The 26,087-nt window shown below is 52.9% G+C and overlaps 1 protein-coding gene across 1 annotated transcript; it reads left to right on the top strand.

The window, feature by feature from the left end:
- Positions 1-1,152: 1,152 nt before the first annotated feature.
- Positions 1,153-25,539, top strand: LOC118248865 (arf-GAP with SH3 domain, ANK repeat and PH domain-containing protein 2-like). Its single transcript, XM_035548276.1, has 26 exons — positions 1,153-1,278; positions 5,370-5,442; positions 5,700-5,845; positions 6,943-7,017; positions 9,280-9,329; positions 9,441-9,570; positions 10,043-10,128; positions 10,565-10,640; positions 12,018-12,104; positions 12,240-12,340; positions 13,507-13,576; positions 14,040-14,127; positions 14,541-14,589; positions 14,895-15,058; positions 15,194-15,327; positions 15,883-15,974; positions 17,809-17,986; positions 18,860-18,945; positions 19,283-19,398; positions 20,787-20,854; positions 21,319-21,426; positions 21,576-21,780; positions 22,413-22,589; positions 23,043-23,188; positions 24,060-24,182; positions 25,465-25,539. Exons 1-26 carry the CDS (start codon positions 1,153-1,155, stop codon positions 25,537-25,539), a joined length of 2,829 nt encoding a protein of 942 aa, XP_035404169.1.
- The last annotated feature ends 548 nt before the right edge of the window (positions 25,540-26,087 follow it).

Raw genomic sequence — 26,087 nt, 5'->3', positions numbered from 1 at the left:
GTCAGCATGAATCCGCTGGGCTGATGTAAATTAAATGAGACTTGTTCTCAGCATGGTCTCCATTGCCCCAGGGTTCCTGTCATCTGCACAGTCGTTGCTGACACAAGCTCTGGCATAATTGGATCTCAAATCAAGGTGCTTCACCATGAGGTTTGACAGGATGGATTCCTTCCTAGTGCAGGAGGTGACAGTGCAGAGGGACAGTGGCATCTCCAGTGAAATTAAGTGACAGTGTTTTTTTGTTGTAGTTGTTATTGAAGACAGTTGGCTAGTTTGTCTTTTGAATGGAGCAGGAATGGAACAAGTTTTGGGGAGAAAACATCCAGCTGTGGAGAGCCAGGCAGGCAGGGTAAGGAGTGGTGGGGACTCTGGCTGGGACCCTGCAGCTGGGTGCGGGTGAAGGGCAAGCACAGTGCTCCCTGGGACATGGGGCAGTGTTTGCTCCAGGATGGCAAAGGGGAGGAAGAGGGAGCCCCCTCTTCCCACCCCTCAGGGACCCCCGGGCTGCAGGGGAGCAAGTGGGCTGTGAAGGACTCAGGGCATGCAGCACCCACCTGGGGCCCTGGGGTGTGACCACTGCTCCTAGCGCAGCGTCACCCCAGCTTTCTGCAGGGGCTGTTGCATGGTTCATCACCTTCACAAGTGCCACATGGTGCACCCCAAAATCCCCAGTGTATCACATCGATGTTTGTTGTGCCCCAGCAGGCGTGTTGCACCCCAGCAGTGCTCAGTGTGCCCCAGCAGCTGTGGTGCACCTCAGCAGTACCTGGTGCACCCCAGGACACCAATGCACACCAGCATGCCATGTGCACACCCCTAGGCAGCTCCTGGGCTCTTACAGCTGCCCTCAGCTGCACTCTCCACTGCACCACTACGCTGTGGCTCCCTGTGACTTGAAATAAAGCATGTCTGTCTCAGCCTTCCTTCAGCTTAGGATCGCAGGATTTGCAGCTGTGTCACTCCGTGCATGTATGCATGCAATGAGCATGCATGCCTGTCTGGGCTGTGGGTGTGCAAGGCAAGGGCACTCCCCTGCCCTTGCTGCTGGCAGCAGCATGACCCCATCCTCTGCCCTGTTCCCCTGCCTGGCCCCAGTGTGGCCTCGGCTCCTGCTAGCAGTTCCTTTTCCTGGCGCCGCCTCACTGCAGCACCATGGCGGCCCTCATCTCGGTGTGCGACTTCATGCAGCAGGTGCAGGAGGACCTCAGTTCGCCCACCACCTCCACCTTCACCAGTCACATGGGCCACTGCAAGGCCACTGCTAGCAGCCTGGAGGAGGTGAGCAGGGGATGGGGACCACAGTGGGGGCACCCCCAGGGGGGTCTGGGGGTGGCTGGCCCCATGACGGTCCTGCAGGATCTGTGCATGTACAGGCATCACCGTGTCATTTGTCACCATGAACGGAGAGCGGTGTGAGTACCTCTGGGTGCCGGTGCATGTTGCAAAAGGCACAGAGCGAAGGCCTGGCAGAGGCTGGTGAGGGGCTGTGGTGGCCAGGGGACAGGCATGGGCCAGTGGGGACAAACGCAAAAGGGGTTGTGTGGGAAGGCTGTGTCTCATACCCAGCTCACACCGCTCCGTAAAGAGAAGACAGAGCACTTTAGTCAGACAAGTAGCACCCTAAAAACAAAACAGAATTAAAGGAAGTTGTTGGGATGGTGGGAGAGTTACCTCGCTTGTCCGAGGTTGAACTGTGCAATACACCAATGTGGGACCTTCGGCAGCCAAATGCATTCAAAAAATCCATGGAGAAAGGGTCAGGGCTGGTGGCTGAGTGCAGCATCCAATGCAAAACTTACATGGGCCAAATGCCTTTGCTTCCAGACCCTGATATGCATTGGCAGGTGCTGGGCAGAAGGCGGAAGGGGCTGCTGGTGCGCAAGGGAGTGAGCAGCAGAGATCCATGCCTGGGGAGCCCAGGGAAGTGGTGGAGCTCCCTGTGTGGTCTGGAGGCCCCATGCCCCTTGGTGCCTCCTCCTGCTTGGTGTGATAAACGTGCTGGGACCAAATAAATAACATCACCACCACATCACCTCTCTTGTTATTTTGTAGTTTCAGCAGATGAAGGGAAGGTGCCCAAGGCTTTACCAGGGTCTGTCAGTGGATTGTGACCCCCTGCACTGTCCTGAAGTCCCCCAGTGCCTGGGGTCAGTTATCTTTGCAGACTTTGAATGGTTCTGCAACTCCATAGATCATTTTGTCAGTGGTGGTTACCAAGGCTTTTCTCTCAGCCCTCTGGAGGCCAAAATTTACTCAGAAGCCTTGGGCATGGGGCAATTTCCTTGTGTTGCTTAAGTTTCAACTGTTGCTCCATTATTCCTACCCAAAGCAAAGTTAAAACTTCTGTCCATTAAAACAGAGCTGTTATGTCAGGAAGCTGTGGTTAGAGAGAAAGATGTACACTGCTGAAATTATTGCTGTCTGCAGAGTTCTTAGTTCAGGACTCATGACAGAGTGGACAGAAAACACAAGGGCATGGCTCCCACTGCTGAGTGGCAACAAACCCTGGCAAGGCCTGCAGTAAAAGCAGCAAGGGCTGGTGTGAGCTGGGATATGAGGGGGACCATATTTCATCTTTGGCAACACAGCCCTGGAGGGCTGGACCAGGCAGGTGGCTAGGAGAACCTCCAAAAAGCGGAAAGCTGAAATAAGGCTTTGAAGTGTGCCTGTGGCTGCCTCCTGGAGAGCCAGTGCTCCTCAGGGTCTTGTCAAGACCAAGGTCAGCCCTGGGACCAGAGAAGAGCACTGCTACATCCCTTACAAGGCCACATCCCCAAGCTGAAAAAGGAAATTTGGTGCAATATTTTAGCTGCATCATGATGGTGCGCATGGCCAAAAGGTGATGTGAGTGCTCGGTCTCCATCCCAGGCTGGCTATCTTTGGAGACCACTAAGTCCCACACGGGTTACAGACTCACAGGAGGTTGTCTTGTGAGTGTTAAAAGCCTATGACAAAGATCAGATTATGTGAACCGATGGTCCCTCTCAGCCTGGGACTTTCTGTGCTCTTGAAAGCCAGTGAGAAGGGAGCGGCATGCTGTGATAGAGCTGGAGCCACCGGATCCTTCTGGTCCTCGGTGTCACCTTGGAAATGCAAAAATACCCATGCCTGTGACTCCTGCAATACTTTAGCAAGCAGCTATTAATGAGGGTGTGGGAAAAGCAAATAGTCTTGGCGTGTGCAAACTGCCTTCAGCAGCTGAATACTTGTAACCAGGAGCAGCACCAGTACAGGATAAAGCAGTAAGCGCAGCAAAAGCCCCCACTTGAGCAAGGAGAGCCCTGGCATGGTGTGAGCTGAGCCTAGCAGTGGTGTGGGCAGTGGCATGCAGGAGTGCTGAGCTGCAGGAGAAGGATGGGTTTTCCACCGCCAGCTCTGGAGGCAGGTCCCCAAACGGGAAGTCATGCAGCTCAGCCCAGTATAGAACTAGACCCGTGTCTTCAAGGCAAGCAAATTCAGGTGAAAATGCAGGCAGGCAGGGAAGCTTGGGGTTTCCTGCCTTGTGGTCAGCAACTGTACTCATACACACTTCAGACAGTGCATGATCTTTGGAGGCAGTCCTGCCTCTTGAAGCTGGGCTCATGGAGTGATGCAAGGTGGAGGTGGCTGTTGGTGATGGACTTGGGGATGTCGTGTAGCTGTCTCACCCTGGAGCTGCTCCTCAGAAGCAGGGAAGCCTCTTGGACTGACAGCACCAGCCTAGCAGGCAGGGAATGGTCACAAAGGTGGGTATGGGTTACAGACCCAGGTTGCACCTTCAGGGTGGGGATTATCAGGAGAAAGGAAGAGGAAGGCCACAGATGTGGGAGATTTGAGCATTTCTGTGTGGAGAGCTGAATTTTGATAAAAGATGACACACAAATACAACCGGCATCACAAGAGACCTGGGCAGGCTCCTGGGACATTCTGGAAGGGAGGCAGCCATCCTGGTCAAGATGGCTGCCAGCAGCAGAGAGGAATGAGGGAGAAAGAGGCTCTGGAGGCCGTTGGACAGGTTGGAGATCAGGGTTTCAGTGGCAGCTGGCTCCAAAATGCTCACTCCCTGTGCCACGTACAAGGCCAGGTGAGGAACAGAAGAGGCCAAGACCAACCGGGCCTAAAAATCTGCTGCAGCATTGAAGAGGTGAGAGATATCTGGAACTGAGAAAGCCACCCCATTGGAGTTTCTGCAAGGGAGACAGACTTCATCTAGGCAAAAGGTCTTCAACTCAAGAAGGGTGAGGAGATGCTTTTGAGTTAGAGAATGGACGTCTGCAGTGGAGATGGGTTTAGCCTGAGCTCGTCCTCCTTGGATATTTGTTTGTCTTCTGGAAAGATATGTAGGACAGCAGACCCTCTTGTCCTAACCTCACTCTGCCACATGGCCCACACTGAGATGTGCCTGTGCACAGCTCCTGCTGTGAGGGCTGTGGCTGGTTAGTGAGATGAATGCAGTGACTCAGACAACTGCAGGGAGCTGTGGCCGAGGAAGGGACTGTCCCAGTCCTGTGGTGGCACTGACAATAACCATGCTTTCAAGTTGAATGTGTTAGTCCTTGAGGTCCCAGATTATCCTGAAGTGCTTTTCCAAACATGGGGATATGAGTGGCTCTAACAGCCCTATCAAAGGATTTGTCAGACACTTCAGGTGCTTTATCCTTACACTGCTTTTCTGACCTTGGCTCACTGAGATCTCTTTGAAGCACAACACTGGATTCCCTGAGTTGTAATGCTTGGTATGAACATGGCACTGCTGGCTCCAGAGGCATCTTGCACTGATAGCCCCAGAAACCTCCATTTGAGGGTTTGGCCTGAAAACTCAGTCCTAAACACATCTGGGCGAGAGGATGCTAAGGGTCGTGGGTGGCAGCTTATTCCCAGGGAGCAAAATATCTGCTAACTTCTAACTTGGGGTCTGTGTCCATAATTCAAGTTCTCAACATCCCTGCTTAGCTGCACTGAGTTCAGGAAAAAATACAGGAAGATAACTTTCCAGCTTAATGCTCTCTGGATACCTGAAAGTTTATGCTGAAATCCCTCAGATGACATGGTCTTTACTGTGCTGACCCGTACAGAGCCTGACTCACATCCTCTTCTGCTACAAGGGCATGGCTTGGTTGATGTGGTGCACACCAGAGGACAAAGCCAGTGGTGGTACCCAGCCCCTCCTGCTGTTAAACAGTCCTTTTTCTAAAATATTTTCTGGTTCTCTCTTAGTGATTCTTTCACTCACTGGTATTTAAGATACTCATGGATTACTACCACTAGACCATCACCTACCTGCAGGCGGGACAGTCAGGCCTGGGGATGCTGAGGCTTGGGCTGAACTCTGTGGACTACAGAAATGTGTGTATGGATGCAGTCAGTGACCATAACTTCTGCATTTCTAGGCCTTGGATGCAGACCGAGCTGTGCTGCAGAAGATGAGGAAAGCAGCCAAGGCGGAACACAGCTGTGGACAAGGTCAGGGCAGAACAGAGGCTGGGGAGGGGGAAGCTGCAATGGGTGGCCAGGGGGAGTCCTTGCTACAGGCTGGGTTGTCTGCAGCAGAGAATACGGGTCCCAGGGGTTCCTATAGCTGGGTGGTGGGTATGTGGGGCAGCAGGAGGCAGTTGGAGCTGGCTGTGGTGCTTGAGCAGAGCTGGGCATGGTGGCTTCTGGCAGGAAGTGTATCCTGACCTTCCACCTGCACTCACTGTAGACCATCCATGTTTTCCCAGATCTCATCAACCACCTGGAAGCCCACATTGCTGCCCAGGAGAAGTTCTCGGCCAACTACCAGCTGGAGGGTGAGGAGCAGCTGGCCAATGCCTTCAGCACCTTCGCAGCCTTCTCCCAGGAGCTGCTGACCGCTGTCAGGAGCCTGGTAGGCAGCTCTGTCCTCTGTGTGACCATCGAGCAGGGCCCTTGGCTTGCAGGGGTATGGGGGTGGGGGGATCCCCAGCAAGAGTCTCCGGTCCATAGCCTTGAGGCCCAAGCTCATCCCTTTCCTAGACCAAGGCAGGAGCCCATGGTGAGCAGCGGTTGCATAGCTGGTGATGCAGCCTGCATGGCCAGGACTCTTGGTGCTGACCTCAGGCTGATCAGAAGAGGCGAGCTTATGGTGGCCGTGTCAGAGCCAGGTGGGCTGCAGCATGTGGAGGATGGGTATCCCCACCAGGCACATGATGCCAGCAGGGAAAGGGGTATACCCAGGAATCCTGCCCTTGTGCCTAAGGCAGGCTCTAGTGGCTTTGGAGGGTGCCGTGTGAAGCCTTGCCAAGGAGCCAGCCCCTGCACCAGTTTTCAGAGGCTCACTATGAGTTGGGGTACCTCTCAAGCTCTTCAGAAACAGCTACAAGAGTTTTCAGGAGACAGAAAGCTCTGTTGTGGACACATTTGCCTAAACTTGGCCTTCCCCTTGTGCTGAAATGACACGGTTGGGATTAGCAAGGAGCTGGGAGAGCCTTGGGGATCACAGAAGTGCTGGCTGCAAGGGTGCTCTGGATGTTTCCAGTACAGTGTCCTGCATGAAGCCATGCTCTCCCCAGCACTGGCTTAGGCTGGTTGTGCATTTTTTCTAGCTTGGTAATTTCCAAGGGTGGAGGCTTTTAGCTGGCTATTTTCCAAAGTGGTTCCTTATGTGCGCTCACAAGCAGATGTTGAAGCAAAATGTGTCCAGTGACACCTGCTGGTGACCTGGCTACAGGTATCAGCAAGGATGTGGGGCATCTGGGAAGAGGGACAGTTTGCAAATAGGTCTTAGGTCCCCAGATGCTTTTCCTGGCTTTGGGTTTTCCCTGTCCTTGTTCATTGTTAGCAAAAACGACTCTGCCTTATGCAAGGCTAGGAGCTGAACATTTCCAGGCACAGAGCTGGGGGCTGCACCCACAGCTGGATCAGCTTACTGTTTCCAGGAGCTCCCATGCTATCCTGACTGGCTTGGGCAGTGTCAGCTGCATGATCTCTCTCTTTTCTTTCCAGTTGCAGAGTTTGTACCACAACATTAACTTTTCCCTGGAGTCGTTAATAAAGGGCGACATGAAAGAGCTCAAAGGGGTAAGCAGAGGCTGAAGGAGCTGCTCGGCAGTGGGGCTGTTGAACAAGGGGGCAGAGCAGGTACCAGCCGTGGGGGCTTGCCCCTGGTCCGTGTCCTGCCCTCTGTCAGGGAGACGTGTTGCAAGGGCAGGGCTGCCTGCACTTCATGTGCTGCATCCTGCTCCCTCCTGAGGCCGGGCCTCACACCAGAGTCAGGCTGGTGGCACCTCTGAGCTGGGACCTCTGCAGGCACACAGCTGAATCCTGAGGAGTCTGGAGGTACTCGCTTTGCAAGGACAACTGAAGCTATTGTGCACCAAATATTTTTATCTTCCCTTCCATCAGGGCACAGATCCCCCCCTAACCTCCTGGTGAGGTCCTTGCAGCCCCGTATGGCTCCTGCACTGCCATGTGTGAGCACACATGTGTTTGTGTGAACCTGACTGTGCATGTGTGTATCTAACAGCTGCACGTACATGTCAGGAACTGCAGAGTAGCAGGTGCTAAAGTGAACATGGAATTTCTGCAACATACAGATACCAGAGAGCTTCTCAGTGCTCATCAATGTAGATTTTAGGAAAAGCATCAAACTTATATTTAATTTTTGCTTTTCTTTCAACCAATGGGAAGGTCGTCATGGACCTTGGTAAGTTTGCGTGCATATTTCTACCACAAAGTCCCTGTGACTGTACTTAGGCTGTCACCCCTGCATGACTGTCCCTGCAAACATGGTATATATTTGAAATGGTAAAGCAATTAATTATCAACTAACATACACACAAGATTGCTAGGATTTAATGAGGAACTAGGGTAAGCATGAATGCATTCAGCTCTACGATGAGGCCCCCATGCTGGCTGGGCAGACCAGCTCAGGAGGAGCAGGGGCAGTGCTGCTGCTCCCTGTGGCAGATCCATGCTATTGCTCCAGTGCCATCTTCCACCGCACCTGCGGATACTCTGACAAGCATCCCATATTTTCTTCTCCATATTTTTTCCTTTTTTTTTCTCTCTAATTACCAAATATTGAAACAAACCTTTAGGCATCCCATTGGGAGCTAGTGCTATACAGGAGCATCAAAATGGAAGGAGAGAGCAAATTCTGGAACTTCTAGCATGTAGTATGATAAAAGAATACAAAATGTGAAGGAAAAAAGTCTGATATTTATGATATTTACATTAAGGACAATAACAAGAAGGCATTAGAAACCCAGAAAATCAGAGAGCGAGGAATAAAAACAGCTGCCTGCAAGAAGTCATGATTAAGCTGAAGGCATTTTTAATGTGAACCAACAGGAATCACATCCTGACCTGAATCTGTTTGACATTTTCATTAGAATGGAGACAAACACAAGATCTGCCCTTATAAGGTTCTGCCTTGACATAAAGAAATTTCTCCTTGAGGGACAGAGAAGCCTTGGGACAAGAAGCCAGAGAGGACGTGGGGTCTCTGTCCCTGGGAGTTTTCAACAAACACCTGGACAAAGCCTAATTCAGTGGTGCCCCAGCCTGGAGCAGGAGGCTGGGCTGGAGACCTCCAGAAGTCCCCCCTCCAACCTGGGGGCCTTACCCAGGGGATTTACCCTGTCTTTCTGTGAGACAGAGGTCTGCAGAGCAGTAAGCAGTGAGAAAAGAGCAAAGTGTGGCATAAAGGCATTTAATGACAAACGCGGTTGTATATAGCAAGATAGTAAAATCACATGAAGTCAGATGAGAAACAGATCATGAATGGCCTTGTAGCAGCAAGACTAATTCACTATTGAATGAGTACCCAAGGAAGAATCAGAGTCTGACAATGTTGCCAGCTTTAGGTGGGTTTCTGATGTCTTTCTGAGAAGTGTTCTAGTTAAACATAATGTTCTGGCTTCAAAGGCTGAGAATCTGGTTGCTACTTTCTGGCTTGTGTGCATGTTAGCAATTCCTTCTGCCCTTAAAAATGTGAGTTTGCAAAAGGTTTCATACCTAGGTACTGCTGTGCACAGCCCTATGTGATGCACGTGTGTGTGATGTATGTTTTGGAGGCTACGCGTCTGTGTATTTGCATGCGTATTTGTGTGGGTGCAAGCACATGCCTGTGAGTGACCTGCACTGGTGAGTGCACTTGTTCACTGCACATGTAGCAGAGGTGAGGACACCTTCCTGGGGAGGGACAGTCCTGTGGACAGCCATGTCTTGGGTCTGTGGGGCCTTATTGCCAGGGTGACCGTGTGGGAATGCAGTATGCTCAGGGTGAGGAAGGGTCTGTCCTGATCATAGTCATCAAACAGTACCATTGGCTATTCCTAGGAGTTCAAGAAGCCCTTTGAGAAGGCCTGCAAAGACTATGAGAGCAAACTGTAAGTTGTCAGGCTTCCTTGCCCTGAGATGTGGACCTGGAGGCTTGTTTTTGGCTGCTTTCACCAGAGAGCAGTCAGACAGAGTCTTTCAGGTGTCTCTCTTTCCTTGAGCGCGAGGATTGAGAAAGAGAAGCGTGAGCTGGCAAAGCAGCATGGCATGGTGCGGAGTGAGGTGAGCAGCGGGGAGATTGCTGAGGAGATGGAGAAGGAGCGCAGGACCTTCCAGTTAAACATGTGTGAGGTAAGGACAGGGATAGGGCAGGTGGGAGCAGCTGGGGCATGGCATGGACCCCACAAGTCTGTCTGGCTCCTCCCTGCCCTAGTTCTTTGTGGTCTGCCCACATGGTCCCTCAGTTGGAGAGCTGCCTGGGTTGCAGTAGGCTCAAGCCAACCTTGGATAGGGGCTGATCAAGGAGTTTAGATGAAGCATGAGCCTATATTAACCTGGCAGTAGAGATACAACTGCACCCACTACGGGTCCATCGCTCTCCTGGACAGATCAGAGCACTCATGTTTATTGGCCCTGCCTGCCACCAACTTCTCACCCCAGAAAAGCCACATGAGCTGCTCCCATCAAGGCCTGACCACCAGGAAGAGCCACAACACACTGCTCTTCACTGGTAATGGGGGGGTGGGGGGGGCATAAAGAAAAGCATGTGAAAGGCATTTCTCTCTAAGCTACACCTTCAGTCGCTGTGTCCTTTTCCCTTCAGTATCTAATCAAAGTGAATGAGATCAAAACCAAGAAAGGGATCGACTTGCTGCAAAACCACATCAAGCACTGCAGCTCACAGTTCAAGTAAGATGACTGTCAACCTGCCTTCAATCCCCTTCACTCCAGAAGTGCTGGTTTTAGAGGGAATCTGGGAGGTGGTTTAATTTGCAGGACCTAGAGGTCTTGCAGTTGACTTGGCCTATTCTCTAACATGCCAAAAATCCTCTTCTCCTGGAGGTGGTGGAGACAAGGATCTCAATGGTGTGTGTCTACTCTCTTTAGTCTGACATACTTCATATGACAATATAGGACAGACAGCAGGCAACTTTCACTGAAATCTGGGATGTGAAGAAGACAGTGCTGAGCACTCTCCCTGAATTTAACTGCTTCAAAGTATATTTAATAAGAAAGCTTTTTTTTGACAATGAAACAAAAGCTTGGGAGAGCCCAGTGCTGGCTTTACAGCCAGCACTAAGAGCAGGATTTCAGACTGCGCTCTTACATTAGCCTCTCCTCTCAGTTTTTTCCAGGAATGTTTAACTGCAACAGCAAAACTGAAGAATTTTACAGAGAAGCTCATCCCAGAGCTGCAGAGTGTGAGTATTCATTTGAGGTTGGATGCATCAAGGGGGGCGCAGGCTGGACAGCGGGGATGTCTGCCCCAGGGCCTCCTCTTCCTTTGCAAAAGCAGATCTGGGGACTTTCTCATCTGTCGTCATTTCCTGAGCCTGTAATGTGTAATGTGACCCTTTGAGGGGAAATGCAGCCATCACTGGGAGTGGGAAAGTTTTGGTGTCATACCCCAGGGCACAGAATAATATTAAGAAGAAACATAGAACTGGATACCAGAGGCACTGACGTATTCAACTGTCATAGCTGCTCTCCAGGCTTTCAGGTTTCTCATCTGTGCTCCTGGCTTTCCTGCCCATTGCTACTAACTGAAGCTCGTCATGCTCTTCGTTGGGGGCTTTGTCTTGCTGGAGAGAAATTCTCACAGGGTTGTGTAAGCCTTGTGACCTTTAGCTTTTGACTTTGGGCTCTGGCAGTCATACATGGCCAGGAGACAGGGAGAGGTTTTTCAAAATAGCAAAGCCTATGGTGGGATTTCAGAGCCTGAACACTGCTGGTACCAAGTCCCTCAAGTGCTGCAGAAGGTTTATGTTAGCATTTCTAGACCTGAGATCTAGTTTGCCTTGCTCCTCCTTTTCCAAACCTCCTCATAAGTCATGATTTGCGTGGGCCTGGGATATGATCCTCACCCACAGACTGTGACAGTGTTATTTGTAGTCATTTCCCTGATCCTGTAGTGCTGCTCTCCTCTGGGCAACTGCCATTTTGTTTGAAGCCATCTGCTCTAGGGGAATTATCTTGCTTGTTCTATAATGTAATAATTCATATTGAAATTAAAATTCATTATTTAAATAACAAAAAGAGAGGACATGCCACCCTGGAGCGAGGTAACCGAGCACAGCAAACAGCATCTTCTGGGTCCTTCATGCAGACCAAACATCAGGCTCCATTTCAGGGCCATAGTCCTGTACCAAGATCCCTGGTGGAAATGAACTTTTTGATGGCTTGGTGACTTTTTAATTACTGACACTACCAAACTGGAGGAAGAAAAAAAAAAACAAACAAACCCTACAGCGTCCTTCAAGCTGTTGGTTGTTTTTGCACCATGGAGAGCTTCAGACTGTTGTTTTCTCAGAAAATAACACGGTAGCTAAAGTGCAGATTGCTCTTGCCGTGGTCCCTTGTTGCCTGGGGACATGCCTGCTCCCTCACAGAAGTTTCTGTTGAAGAGCTTCGTGCACAGGCACCACAGCATTGCAGGGGAGGAGCGGCCACCTCCCACCTCAGGAATGGGGCTCGCAATGGACCTGGGGAAGTGACGGGGGCTGAGGTGTGCAGGGCAGGGGCATGGGGCTCTCCTCCTCCTCCTGTGTGAGCTCTCGCTGTGTTTTGGTACCCTGCAGCTGAAGACCAGGCAGGACGAGGAGAAGAAGCAGCTGTGTGCCCTTCGGGATCAGCTGAAGGCAGCGTTACAGCTGGAGCAGAAGGAGGTAAAGCCAGATCCTTCTTCGCAGGGGAACACCCTTACAGGGCACCGGTTACCCTGTCACTCCTTCCCTCCCGCCCGAAGCAGCCCTAGCTGCCTTCTGGTGTCACCCCGGCTGCTATTCCTCTCCTTCTGCCAGGACACTGGGAGCAAGCAAGCAGTGTACAACATGCACCAGCTGCAAGGGAACAAGCAGTACGGCACGGAGAAGACAGGGACCCTCTTTAAGAAAAGCGATGGGTGAGTTGGGATTCAGCGTGTCCCTTATGGTTGTACTTTGGTCCTCTGTGGCCAGCACAGGGCTCACCCAGCCCATCCTCCTCTTCTGGAGTGATAGCAAGGGCAGAGGAGCAGGACAAGCTGCATGAAGGTGTGCTTGGTGCTGTCCCAGTCTCCCGCAGCTTTCTACACAGGGCTGCAGGCAGCTAGTGTCCATCCCATGGCCCTCAGGGCATTTCTCTCATGTGAAACTACCTAGTGCCCTCTGAAGCTCCTCATGGATGGGATGAGGACTTATACACAGGCTGGGTGAAGTTTTCTGCTCTTTCACATGCCTGCCTCCCAGACATGTCCTTTGCTTTTCCAGCCCTCTGACCCCACAGATCAGTACTGGGCTCAGCTTTCTACGTGAGATTTAGGGGAAGGAACACAAACGAGGTGTGGCTTACCAGCAGCGCAGATCAATGCCACCTTGGAGATGGCATCAAGGGCCACAGGAGAAAGACAGCAGGGAACTGAGGTTCCCCTTGTGCTGCTTCAGACCCATCCTGTGCCCATGCCCAGGAGTCAGATCTTGAGCTCCGCTGTCATTGAAGAGAGGAGCTCCAACTGGTGTATGGGAGCCTGAGGGCTGGGAATCACAGGGGACATGCACTGGGAGATGAGCAGTCCTGGGAAGGGTCTTGAATGGTCCTAGAAAAACCTGAAACCGGACAGAAAATAATGAACTGAAGCTCAGGAGTCCACTTCACTGCAGGTTGAAGTTCAGTCTCTCCCCCTTTTTGGGTGTATCTCCTCCATCCTTCTCCCATTTATAGTCTTGGAGCTGTTAGGAGCAGCTTGGAGGTAATGGTCCTGGCTGTTTGCTGGGGACACATGCAAAGGTCTGCGTGCTCTGTAGCAGGACCTGAGGCTCCAAGCAATGCTCTGTGTCCACATTGCCTCTGCCGCAGCTGTTACCCATCTGTACAAGCCTGTTCTTGTGCCATATGATGAGCCCTTCTCAGTTCAAAGCAGACCAAGAATGACAGACTCTGTGGCAGTATGGACAGGATGGCTGATGAGAGCCATGTCCCCACGCTGTCCCTTGCACAGCTCTTATGCTCACCAGCACTCCTGCATGGCATGATCTGCTCCTCTGCCTGGTGGGTTTGTGTCCTCTCATCCCACCCTCTGCTTATTTCCAGGCTGAGAAAAGTCTGGCAGAAGAGGAAATGCACCATCAGGAATGGCTACCTGACCATCTCTCACAGCATGGTAGGAACTGGTTCTTCCACCCTGCTCTGCTCCTGCCTGGGAGCTGCCCCTGCCCCTGCTGGGTCAGCTGAGCCCCTGCTGCCCACCACTCCAGTGGCTTCTGGGGACCCAGCAGAGCCCTCGTGCCTGGCACTTGCACTGCTTGTCTGCCCTGCCGAAGCAGACTTCCCACTGAGATTTGAGTCCCTGTGACCCAAGGGACAAACGTGGGAGGCCCTCACTTGCCTGTGTGCATGGAGGGAGTGAGCCTGAGGACCAGGCACCCCCCAGGCTGTTGGGACCAGGCTGTTGGGAAAGAAAAGGTCCACTTTGCTGCTTCTTGCATTACTCCTGAAAGCAGCGTCAAGGATGAAGTGCTGGGGGCAAGGCAGGTCCATGGCTCTGGAGCCAGCTGGCAATTGCCACTGCTGGGCCACCACCATTTGATGCCATGAGGCCTGAGTCTTCCTTGTTCTACTCATAGCCCAACCGCCCGCCAGCCAAGTTGAACCTACTGACCTGCCAGGTGAAGCCGAATGTGGATGACAGGAAATGCTTTGATCTGGTTTCACGTGAGTGCTGGCGCCTGTCCCATGGCTCCTCCAGAAAGTGCCCGGAGGGTGGTGGTGCTTTGGGTTCAGAGAGTGAGTGCAGGCAGGGAGGAAGTGAAGCTCTCAGCTTTGGGTCAGCTTGGGAAGTTGTGGTGGGGGGCAGCTGTGCTCAGAGGCAGCAAAGAACACACGGGACATGAGACGGGCATTGCAGCAGTGTGTGTGTGTGTGTATGTGGACCGTGAGAGCACAGTTCCCGTGCAGCATCTTAGCCAACACCAGCATCCCTCTATCCCAACATGGGAGCAGGTCCCTTTGCTGGGGGAGCATCATGGAAGGGCCAGGTGGGAAGGAGGTGGCTGTCACCCCGCCGAGCCTGGTGGGCAGGATGGGTGAGCGCAGTGCCCAGAGAAGCACGGCTCTGTGTGTTTCAGACAACCGCACGTATCGCTTCCTGGCGGAGGATGAGCAGGACTGTGTCGCGTAAGTACGGCCAGCAAAGAGCAGCTCAGTGGCAAACAAAAAATGCTTGTCCGTCTGCCGATGGGGAGCCAGCTCTTCAGCTAATTAAACAGATCACTGCTGCCCTTGTTTGATGCCCTTCCCATCCTTGCTGTGTCCTGATTGCTTTGGGGGCTGGCAGCGAGTGGGTCATGGGGCTACACAAAGTTTTCTGGCACCATTTTTCTGCTGGAGTCCTGTGCAGAAACTTTGTGCTTGGTGGCTCCATGCAGAGCCAGGCTCTCCCCTGCGGGGCCCCACTCCTAAGCCACTTTCTGCCCACGCAGCTGGGTGTCTGTCCTCAGCAACAGCAAGGAGGAGGCGCTGAACGTGGCCTTCAGCAAGGTGCAGGGCGGAGGGGAGAGCAGCAGGGAGGAGCTGACCCGGGCCATCATCAAGGAGGTCAGAGGCATGCCTGGGAACAGGGAGTGCTGTGACTGCTCAGCACCGGGTGAGAGCCAGCTGTTTGCCTTCCCTCCATGCTCCAGCATCTCTCTGCTGCTGGTCCTGCTGTGCAGCTTGTGCCCTAGGCAGTGGGGATGAGAGGCAGGAGATGGGCATGAACCCAGCAGTGTCGTCTCTGCAGATCCCACCTGGCTCTCCATTAACTTGGGCATCCTGATCTGCATTGAGTGCTCTGGGATTCACAGAGAGATGGGTGTGCATGTCTCCCGCATCCAGTCACTGTCTCTGGACAAGCTGGCAACCTCTGAATTGCTGGTAGGATGCTGCTGGTGTGCTCTGTCCACTGGCCTTCTCATTCTTCTGCTGTGGTCTTTCTGAAACCAACTTAACTCTGTGGGGTTTTCCCCCCTCTTAAGCTGGCCCATACCAAGCTGTAATGCCTGGAGTTTCATGGTTACTGTGGTGGGAACTGTTATCTTCAAGAAGAAGAGAGTGTCACTTCGCTGTTCCTGGGTCACCCATCTCCCCTAGCTTTGTGCCGTGGTGCAGGGCAGGACCAAGCCCAAATTGGGATAGAGCAGTGTGGGGTGGACAGGGGCTGGAGGCTTTGCATGGTGCCGTTTTAGTTTTGGGACCATTGCATGCTCAGATCCAAGCCTAGGGCTCAGCTCTGTGGTTGTACTGCTGGAGCTGGGAGATATCAACAGTACGAGTCAGGACAGAGCCTCTGGCTGTTGGACACAAACATCCCCACACCCCTTGACATCCCCCATACCCGGCCAGCATCTCAGCCCCAAGCTTCCTCTCCTGCTGCCACACGTGTAGTGCTGCTGCATGTCCCACGTCATCTCTAGCTGGGCTGTTTTGCAGCTGGCAAGGAACATCAGCAACGCTGGCTTCAATGACATCATGGAAGCGAATCTTTCCAGCTTCTCCGCCAAGCCTGTGGTGCACAGTGACATGTGAGTTGCTCTACAGGAGCTGGTATATGTGGGCATGTTCTGTGGTCCTGCTTGCTCCCTGCAGTGGCCAGGCACGTAGCACCGCCCGATCTCCTCCCCAGACTGTAACTTCTCTTTAGAAGCAATTTCATCAAGCCCAGCAGGAAAGGTTTGATAAAAGAGAGTGGAGGAGTGAGGAAGAGCCAGAAGGATAAAAGTCAGGATTGAGGAGACAAAGCTGGAAAGGGAAAGGCAAGAAGAGAAACCAAAAGTGGAGCTGCCAAGCAGGACAGCTCTGTGGCTGTGCACATCTGTAGGGAGGATGGCCCTCCCACCCCAGGTGGGAGGGTAGAGTGGGACAGGGGACAGTGACTTACCTGGTGCAGTGCAGTTCTTCACATCCAGTAGCTGGGACCCAGCATCAGTGGGCTCAGTGTAGTCACCAACCAAGGGAGGAGAGATGGTGAGAAAATGAATGGTTGGCATCATGATGTGCGTGGCCAAGTTACTTGTGATAGAAGTGCAGAGAGACGCAAACCTGGTCAGACTTCCAGTCTGCAATAGGTGCCTGTGTCTTTCACTGAGGTGGTGGGGTTGTATCTGTCCTTGTGTTTGCTGTGGATGCAGGCCACAAAAATCTTCTTCTGAGCCTTTTCTGTGGTAACGTAGAGGTAGCAGAGTTGCCTGTCCTCCTGATTCTGCATGGTTAGAAGAAGGATATTTGGCTTGAAGGGACCTGAACTGGTTTGTTAAAGGAGGAGGGGAAGACACATCATTCCTCCTGGGCCTTTTGCACCAGGGCTGCAGGAGTGATCGAGACAGGAGAGCAGCAAGAGGCCATAATTCACATTTGGTAGAGAGCAGAGCTGGTAGCTGTAGGTACCCTCAGGAGACATGAGCTCAGTCCCCTGTCCTTCAGCCTCGAATGCCCCAGCTTTTAGGAGAGGACAGGGGAGAGCTCGGGTGGTGGCTGGTTCCAGCAGTAGCTGAGGGCTTCTCCAGGGCTTAGTGCCGCAAATCTGAGCTTCAGCAGAGCTCTTGGGGGAAAGCCATAGCTGGGGTTATCAGGGCTGAGGGGACTTTCAGGAGGGTGGAGAGGCAGACCAGGCACAATCCAGGTCCATTCCAGGTGTTTAAGGCCCAACTAGGGCACTTTTTAGACAGCATGGATCTACACTGCAGTAAATAGATGAGCAAGAATTGGGCACTTGGCTGGCAGAGAGCAGGGAGAACCAGAAAATGCAACTGCGAGAGTAGGGTCAGGGTTGCCAGGTCCAGCATTGGACTCGGCTGCTAAGAAAACAAACTGTATGCAGTAATAATAATTTAGCCCTTCTGCAATCACCTTTTCTGTTGGGAGTGCTCCAGTGCCCCTGGGTCACACCTGCTGCCCCCCAGATCCTCTGGCTGGTCACTGCTTCTGCTGCTCTTGCACCCTCCATCTGGACAGCTTGCTTGGCCAGTCCTCCTCCAGAAGCCATTCCCAATCCTTGGGTACTCTTTCCCAGTTCACACCTGGTGCTTCCCCAGCACCTCATTGTCAGGGAGCTGAGCCCAGTGCAGAGCTCTTCTCTGCTTGGAGAAGAGGCGATAGAGGGGTCTGGAAGTGGTGAGTGCCCAGGAGAGTGGGAGGTGAACTGATGCTTCCCTGTCCCTCCCAGCAAGACCTCAGATCATTGGAGGAAGGTGGTGGGAGCCCTGCTAAAAGCAAGGACAGGAAAGGTGCTACATTGCCTGGCAGATCTGCAGGAGAAAGAGGGAGAGCAGCTGGAGCAGCAGGAGAGGAGGGAACGCCCCTGGATGCTCATGGGGTCACCCCAGGGCTCCTAACTCTCACTTGGCTGGTCTCTGCCAGGGTCTTTCGGAAAAATTTCATCATTTCCAAGTATGTTGAGAAGAAATATGCCAAGAGGAGCCCTGCTGCTCAGTGCCCAAGCCTCCCAGAAGCCGTCAAGAATAAGGACATATTTTCTTTACTCCAAGCTTATGCAGAGAACACGGATTTGAGCGAGCCTGTGCAGGCACCTCTGCAGGTATGGCACCTGGTGGATGGCACCATCATCAGAGGAACAAGACAAGGGACATCCACAAGGGGCTCCTACAGGCAGCTGTGCAAGCTGGGGCTGCAGGGAGCCTGAGCCCTTGGAGCAGACCCAAGTAGCTTCTACCCACAGAAGGCAGTGGGATGTTTTGGGGGTGTTTGGAAATGTTTTGTCAGGTTCTTTGCCAAAACAACCCGCAGAGTGAGGAACACCATGGCAGAGGTGGGTTTTCTCAGTTGCTGTGCCATCTCCTTTCCCAGCAAGGACACCAGTGGGTGTTCTCCCAAGTATAACTGAAGGAGCAAAATGCTGCCAGGAACACGAATGGGATGTCTTAGGACAAACTGGCAGGCAAGGAGCAGCTCCACAGGGAGCAGCTGTTATGCACCCTGAAACCATGACCTCGATGAAGGTCTGCTGCTGGCCTGGGGGAAGAAAAAAAGTTACCTTTGGTTGCTGTTTCTAAATGTGAAAAGGGATGGATTCTTCATGAAGAAGAATAGATTCTTCATGAAGCCAACACAAATATATAATAAAGGTGCCAGGTAAAGGGCAGATGTTAAGAAAATGAGTAGCTAAGCCTCTGAGAAAAATGAGCAAGCTGCACAGAGGACAAAGAAAAGGTGCGAGTGTGATTAGAAAAACCTTTCTGGAGAAACATGGCTCTATGGCTCCACACGTTTACTCAGTTCACATGAGCCTTGGTGGGCATGGCTCCAAAGAGAGACAAGTAAAACCTGTTTCTGTTCACCTGTCAGGGATTTTAATTGTTTAGAGAACAGTTCTTGAAGGACAGAGCTCTTCTCTGGGATGCCAGCGTTGGCAGACCCATCCTGTTTTTTGCTGTTTCTGTCTTGGTTACAGGAACCTGGGGAGACCATTCTCCACCTGGCAGTGCTGTTGTCTGACCAAACCTCATTGCATATCGTCGATTTTCTTGTCCAGAACAGGTAAGCTCAAGACACCCAGTCAGCTTGTCATGACTAAGCCAGTGCTAGTGAAAGGTGCAAGACTCATGGGCTTCTCCAAAATGCTCCTAAGGAAGAGAAGAAGCACCAGGGAAGGCCTCCCAGCAAATGTGCCATGGGGTGGACTTGGGGTAACCATCCCTAGATCAGAGGGGCCTTCCCTCCCTCATGTCCTCTGGGTTGAGGTGCAACAGTGGCGGTGACCGCCTCTTCTCAAGCACTCTCCAGGAGACCTGGGAAGAACGATGTGTAGGCCAGCATGTGGCTGGGGCCAGCAGCCCTCCTCAGATTTGCTGACAATATCCACCTTTTGCTGCAGCGGGAGCCTAGAAAAGCAGACTGTGGTGGGGAACACGCCACTTCACTACTGCTGCACTCACAACAAACCTGAGTGTCTCAAACTGCTGCTGAAGGCCAAAGCCAGTATTGCCATCGGTGAGTGGCCATGGGATCCCTAAGTCTTCTAATTCTTCTCTGCAAATACCACCCTGACCTTGCTGGAGTGCTCAACAAGGCTAGTCTGAGGCTGGGGAGATTTGGGAGAGGCCAGTTAGTGATGGTGTTGTGGGGACCCTGCCCACAGGCACTTAGCTTTCATTTTCAGAGCCAACCCTGCAATGCTGGAGAGCAGGTAGGAGGGCTGCCAAAACGCAGGTGCCCTGGAGCCCAGGTCACAGGTCCTGTCATTTATAGTGCCTATGAATGGCCTCTTCACAACACAGAAGTGAACTTTAAAGCTGGGATCCTGGGTGACATGGGAGGTCACAAATGTTTTTACCATCTGGTACCAGCTGAGTGGGTGGGTGCGCTGAGCCATGCTTCCTGGGCACTCCTGAGATGTGCCCATTTCCCACAAGGGCAGAGAGACCACCATGATGGGGTAGTAGGACATGGGTGTGTGTCTCTGCAGTGGTTTGGCAGCCAAATTTCTCACTGCCTCAGCCAAGGAAAAAGCAGAGGTGCCTGACCCATCTTCACTGACTCTCTAGGTACCTGAAGCAGCCAGTGCAGATTCTGCTACTGGTCTGCGGGTGCTCCTTGGTCCCTTAGGGTGCAGAACCCTTGACCTTCCCCTTCTCCAGGTTTCCCATAGCTGCCCACCCCTTCTCAACCAGCCCCATGCCACAGCTCCACAGAGAGGGGCCTAAAATGAAACCGAAGTAAAATGGTTGTCAACGTTTGCACTCATACCCACACTCACAGGCATGGTGTTTCCTGGCGGCCTGTCCATCCAGCAGGCATGAGGACACACAAACCAGGTCTGCCCAAAGCTTCCTGCAAGTGACTCAGAGGACAAGGGGTGCCAAATACGGAGTCCTCCTTGGACTGCTGGCTGTGGGACTTTGGTTTTGTAGCCCTTTTGGTCACTGCTCTGGCAGTGACTGTGCTCTTCTGTCCCTCTATCATGTCCCATCTCCGTAAACCATCAGGATTTACTCACAGTCCTTTCTCTCCATCTGTGTGTCTCATTGCTCCTTCCCTCTTCTTCTTCCCATCACCATCCATTAATGGCTTGAGTCTTTGTTTCAGTCTGGGTTTAGGCTGTCCCTCCTCTTCAGATGATTTTCCCTGTACTTGTTTGTCGCCAGAAACAGCATGTAGATGTGATGGGATCTGAAGGATCTGTTGATCTTGGTGCCATCAGCACCTCACTCAGCCCCTCTAAGGGTCTCTTCCTGCTCCTGGGGCTCCTGAACTGGACATGTCCTCTCCTCCTTCCCCGTGACTGTAACATTTCTGCTGAAGTCTCCACAGGCTCCCTGCATGCAGCACTGCCCTTCACTTCCCTGAAAAAGGTTCAAGGTTGCCCTTTCTCCCCACAGCTAACAAAGCAGGAGAGACAGCCCTGGACGTTGCCCGGAGGACAAGACATCCCCAGTGTGAATTGCTGGTAGGACATGGTGTCTCAGCCCCTGGTTTTGGGGCACATGCTGGCGGCAGAGCATGGCTGGGAAAGACACTGCATGGATGCTTGGTGCAGGGCCACCCACATCCTTCAGCATCTCCACTGCTGGTGTGGGACACAGAGGAGGGTGCCAAGGGGTCTGGCAAGTGCTGGCACTGCTGGTGAGGGGTCCCTCAGGGCTGGGCAGTTTCGGACAGGCCAGGCAGTGGGACCTGAAGCTGTACCAAGCCATATGGGGTGAGAGCATCTCCTTGGCAAGTCCAAGCCCTGCTTTGACCATGTCCCAACATGTATGTTTGGAGACCTTTGCAAAATCCCCAGCCTGCTGGATGGGAAGCACCACTCACAGCTTGCAGTTGTTTTCTGGATAATCAAAGTGTCGGTCAGGGATGGGGCTGGTGCGGCAGGGCAGGGCTGCTGGGTCCTCAAGGGACTCCTCATTGCCCCAGCTGTTGCAGGCCCAGAACAACCAGTTCAACCCGCGCGTCGATGTAGAGTATGAGTGGTGGCTGGGCCAAGACGACGTGTATGAGAGCGATGAAGACCTGGATGAGAAGGTGAGGCCCCTCCATGGGCCTGAAACTCTGGAGGACTCGAGTCTATGCATGCCACCACAGGCCCTGCTCCCACCACACTGGAGCGGGTGCTCCTGTACTGGCCGATCACCCTTGCCACATGCACTAACTTATGAATATCTGTTTCCCAGCTGGGTCTTGTGAAGAGGGGGTCTGCCCATCCCCAGAGCTGCTGCCACCCCCCTGCCACTGCCTCCAGGCCGGAAGCAGCAGGGACAGTGCCCCAGGGGAGGTGGCTGGACATCTACGCCCTGCCAGACACCCACCTCCACAGCCTGGACATACCACCAGCACTCTCCTACCTGCCTTCCTTCCCACCTCAGCGGGCAAAGTCAGGTGAGATCCTGCGTAGGGTGGTGGGGTGAGCTGCTGGAGCCCATGCAGCCTGGTTCTATGAGCAAAAGATGGGACCCTAATGAGGTGTGAGGGGCTGTCTAGTGCCATAGGATGCCCTTCTGTCCTTTTCTCCTTGAGGAAGGAAGGCTGGCTTGTGCTGGCTGGTTTTCCCTAGCACTGAGCCCCACTTTGAGGAACAGCACGGTGTATTCTTACCCGTGGTGCGTTCCTGAGTGCTGCTGCTGTTGGGAAAGGCAGAGATGAGCATATTTAGAGACACAGCTGGGAAGAAAAAGCTGCCAGTAGAAACATCAGCATTGCAGTTCTGCTCCTTAGTAAGATGGGATCCTGCTGCCCTTGTCCATTCTTTCCATGGTGTGTCCCAGCTCTGAGAGCTGGAGCTCCCCAGTTCCTCAAGCTGTCCTACTTTCTGGGAGACTTGCCAAGTCCTGCCTGACCTCCCCTCCATCTGTCCAAACTGTGGCTCCAACCTCACAAATTTCTCAAGTCAGACCTGCAAGCAGAGAAATGACTATTCCTGTCGATGCATTTGTGCAAATTTTCCCCCAGAGCTTTGCTCCCAGGAGCTCTGCTTGCTGCTGACCCATGATCTGTTCTTACTCCCTTTTTAGCTCCTGAGGGATCATGTCCTCATCTTCTTACCAGCTCATCCAACTTTGCTGAGGACACACGAACCAGGAGGAGCCCCCCGCTGTCTCTCAGCATCAAGCACAAGCGTACATCCTCAGAGCCAGCTCCTTGGGTCCCACTTAGCCCTGAGAAACCAAGTCTTGCCATCCTGGCTTCGGGTAATGAACATACCAGCCCAGGAGGGGCAAGAACAGGCCATGCCATGGGGATTGTCCATGCTGGTGGGCCTGTGGCCCAGCACCTGCTAGATCAGACTGGTCATGGCTTGTTGAGCCAGGGTAGCTTGGGGGCACATTGGAGCTGCACGGCCGAGCTCCCACCACTGCCGGCTCTGCCTGGTGATGCTTTTCCTCACCCCAGACTCCACTCTAAGTCTTTCTGCTTCCTAACCACATCCTCTTCCCCTGCTGCCCCTCTTAACCCCAGACCCAGATCCTGTTTCCCTTCCTGCTTTCCATCTCAGCCGGCTGGGGCACTTTCTGCTCACGCTGTGACAAGGAGCAGGACTGTGCTGCACGGTGTTGCCCAAGAGTGGTGGTTGCTGTTGTCAACAGGTGTTGTCCACCTGTGTTTAAAGGTGGGAGGACGTGACCACCCTGCTTGTGTTGTAGGTGCCCTGAAGGCCATGGATTGCCTCTACACGCCTGTTCCCAGCAAAGCTGAACAGCCTGGCCCACACCGATCCCTCCAAGAGTCAGAGCCATGTTGTGGACATCCCCCACATGTCCCACCTCCTCTTCCTCGGAGGAGCAGTTTGGTAGGTGGTCATGGGCCAGGATCAGCTTAGCTCAGCTCCCAGGTCTGTCCGCGTTTATCACCTCTGGTTTTGAAGTGAGCTGGAGCTGGTCCCAGCAGCCTCTCGTCCCAGCACCTCTACTGTGCCTCCCTGGCTTTGACATCTCCCCAACAGATGCTAGGAATTATGTGCATGGGAATGGCAGGTCTCTCCCAATGCACACTTGGACCCACGGAGATTACTGATATTTACTGCTAACCAAAATCCGCATGATGCTCCAGTGCCTTTTGAGAAAAGCCTTGTTTGTGAATTCAGGTTGTTGGCAGATCATGGTGCACTTCTGGACAAGGACAAGGGTTCCATGTCCACCCTGGCCCAGCCTCTGTGCCCCAGGGGACACCCTTCTCCCCAGCCCTTTCATTAGGGGGACCTTGCTTGGGTTGCTTGGGCTTGGGTTGTGCTGAGCAGCACCCCTGCCTCCTTGCACAGAGCTGCTCTGGGAACCGGGGCCCCAAACAGTGTGTCCACCAGTGCCACAGTCCCAGAGAAGAGGAGCAGGTGCCTCTGGACAGATTCCCAAGCAGAAAGAAGCCTCTTCTGGAGCTCTGTCCCATCCAAACTCCCAGCATGTGCTTGGCCACCTCTGCCCTCCCTCCTTCAGTAAACTTCCCCATCTCTTGAGCTCACTTCTCACACATCTTTGCTGGGGGAGGGTGGGGTAGGATCATAGAGTCATAGAATATCCTGAGTTGGAAGGGACCCACAAGAGTCCTCGAGTCCAACTTCTGGACTCGATCAAGGAGTAAGGCACTAAATTTATTTTACTTGTGTGTGGCAAAGGTGATGGCACAAGGTATGGAGGAGGCCTGACAATGCTCTCTCCTGCTTGCAGAACAAGCTGCTGCTCCGCAGGGTCCGCGCTCTTTATGACTGCAATGCTGACCGGGAAGATGAGCTGACCTTCCGCACAGGCGAGATCATTGTGGTGTCTGAAAAGGAGGACAGCAACTGGTGGGTGAGTGAACGCCATGTGTGCTGAACGGCATTGGGATGCGCACAATTCCCCTCTTCATCCATCTCTTGCCTCTGTCCCAGGACTGTCACACCAGTTATCATTTCCTGCTTTGCTTCTGTCTCTCCATTTTCCATCTTTTCCTTGACACCTGGGCAACCTACTCTGAGATCCCTGCATCCTCACATTCTGCATGGACCTCACACCTCTAGTCTGCTCTGCTGCTGGGACAGGTGCCAGCATGTTCCCCTCCCTCTCCTCATGGCCTGGTCGGTCCCCTCACCCTGCAGCAGCTTCCTCGCCCCCCCACATCCCCAGCCAGCCACCCTCTGTGTGGGCATCAGAGGCTGCTCTCCTATGGGCTGCTGTTGGCCCACTCCAAGGCAGGCAGGTCCTCAGCCCTGATGTGAGGAGAGCATAGGAAGTCTTGCCCAATATCAGGTTGGCTGGTATCACCAAAACAGGACTTCCTTGCCAGCTGTGGTGGCTTCTGCAGCCTCAGCAGAGCCAAAAGGATCCTGTTGTGTCACAAGTTTCTTGCATACCTGGGGGTTTGTAATCCTGCAAACCATGAGCTATTTGCCCTTGCTGGCAGCAGCATGGTTCCTCCAGGGCAGGGAGTAGGGTTGGACATGGGTGTAAATGCACACCTCACTTACCCCCTGGGGACTTAAGCAGCAAGCAGTGATTACAGTTGTGGTTTCCTGATCCTTCAAACAATTGCAAACAGCAATTACAGCACTTTAGGAGAAGCAAATTAAAAGGCTTCATTGTTTGTAGCTAATAACTGATAACCCTCATTTAAAAATGACACCTAATTTCTAACCCAAATGTGTCCAAATTCTCCATTCCACCATCAAATATATTTTTATATTGGAGAAGAGCTCTTTCTCCCAGACGTTGATCTGGGTAAGTATTTACAGGCAGTAGTCAAACCTCCTCTTGAGATTCTGCTCCATAAACTATGTAGAAAACTCTTCTGCTCCCTTCTGTAACATCACATTTCACAATTTATACATATTCCATCTGTTTCCATATCTTTCTGTTGCACAGGTGTCTCCTATGCCAGGCTCAGCCCCCCCAGTGCCGCATGGAGACACAGCCTCAGTCCCTCCTCCTGCGCGATGGTTCTCTCTGTTCATTCTTCCTTTTCTTCAACCAGCCACAGCCTCCTGCAGAGCACTGTGTTCGGGCAGTGGGGGCAGTGTGATAGGCCCAGTTTCTTATTCCCCTGAGCACCCCTGTGCCTGTGCTCACACCTCCTTTTTTTCCTTTCTCCTTGCAGAAAGGCTGGATTGAAGGACAGCCTCACAGGCGAGGTGTCTTCCCTGCTTCCTTTGTTCATGTGCTCAACGAATAGGAGCCACTTCGATTCAGGAGGGAAGATCTGATAAGCCGCTTGAAATGCGACCCTCCCCCAGCACTCCACCTGTGCCTCTGGTCCCAGCATCGCCTCTCCTCCCACAGCCAGCCTGCCCCAGAGCACCCCCTGGCCAACAGCGCTGGGGCCCCAGAGCCCCCAGCGTGCCACAGTTTGAGCAGCCTTTGGGGCTGAGGTGCAGGCAGCGGGCACGGAACAGGCCACTGTGCTTTCCCCAAGTGTGGAGAAATTGCCTAAAGTAACTAGGAAAATTAAACTAATATTCACATTTTAAAGAAGATGTACAGCATTGAAGAAGCTTCTAGGGTGGAATGTAGCTGCACTACCTAAGCGTTCCCTAGGCCTCCAACCTTAGATGCTATTGCACTGGGGAAACCTGGCGCGCTGACTCTAAGGAACAGTAGGGAGCGTAGAGCGGAGTGGAGACACCGTGGCTAGGCTCTGTGACCAGGTGGGGACCCGACTGCTCTTGTGCACACTGAGACCGGTAAACTGCACATTTGCTACCCTGAGCCAATGACCTGTCA

This window comes from Cygnus atratus, chromosome 16 (genome assembly GCF_013377495.2).
Source record: "Cygnus atratus isolate AKBS03 ecotype Queensland, Australia chromosome 16, CAtr_DNAZoo_HiC_assembly, whole genome shotgun sequence".
NCBI lineage: Eukaryota > Metazoa > Chordata > Aves > Anseriformes > Anatidae > Cygnus > Cygnus atratus.
This window is presented reverse-complemented; position numbering and strand designations above follow the sequence as displayed.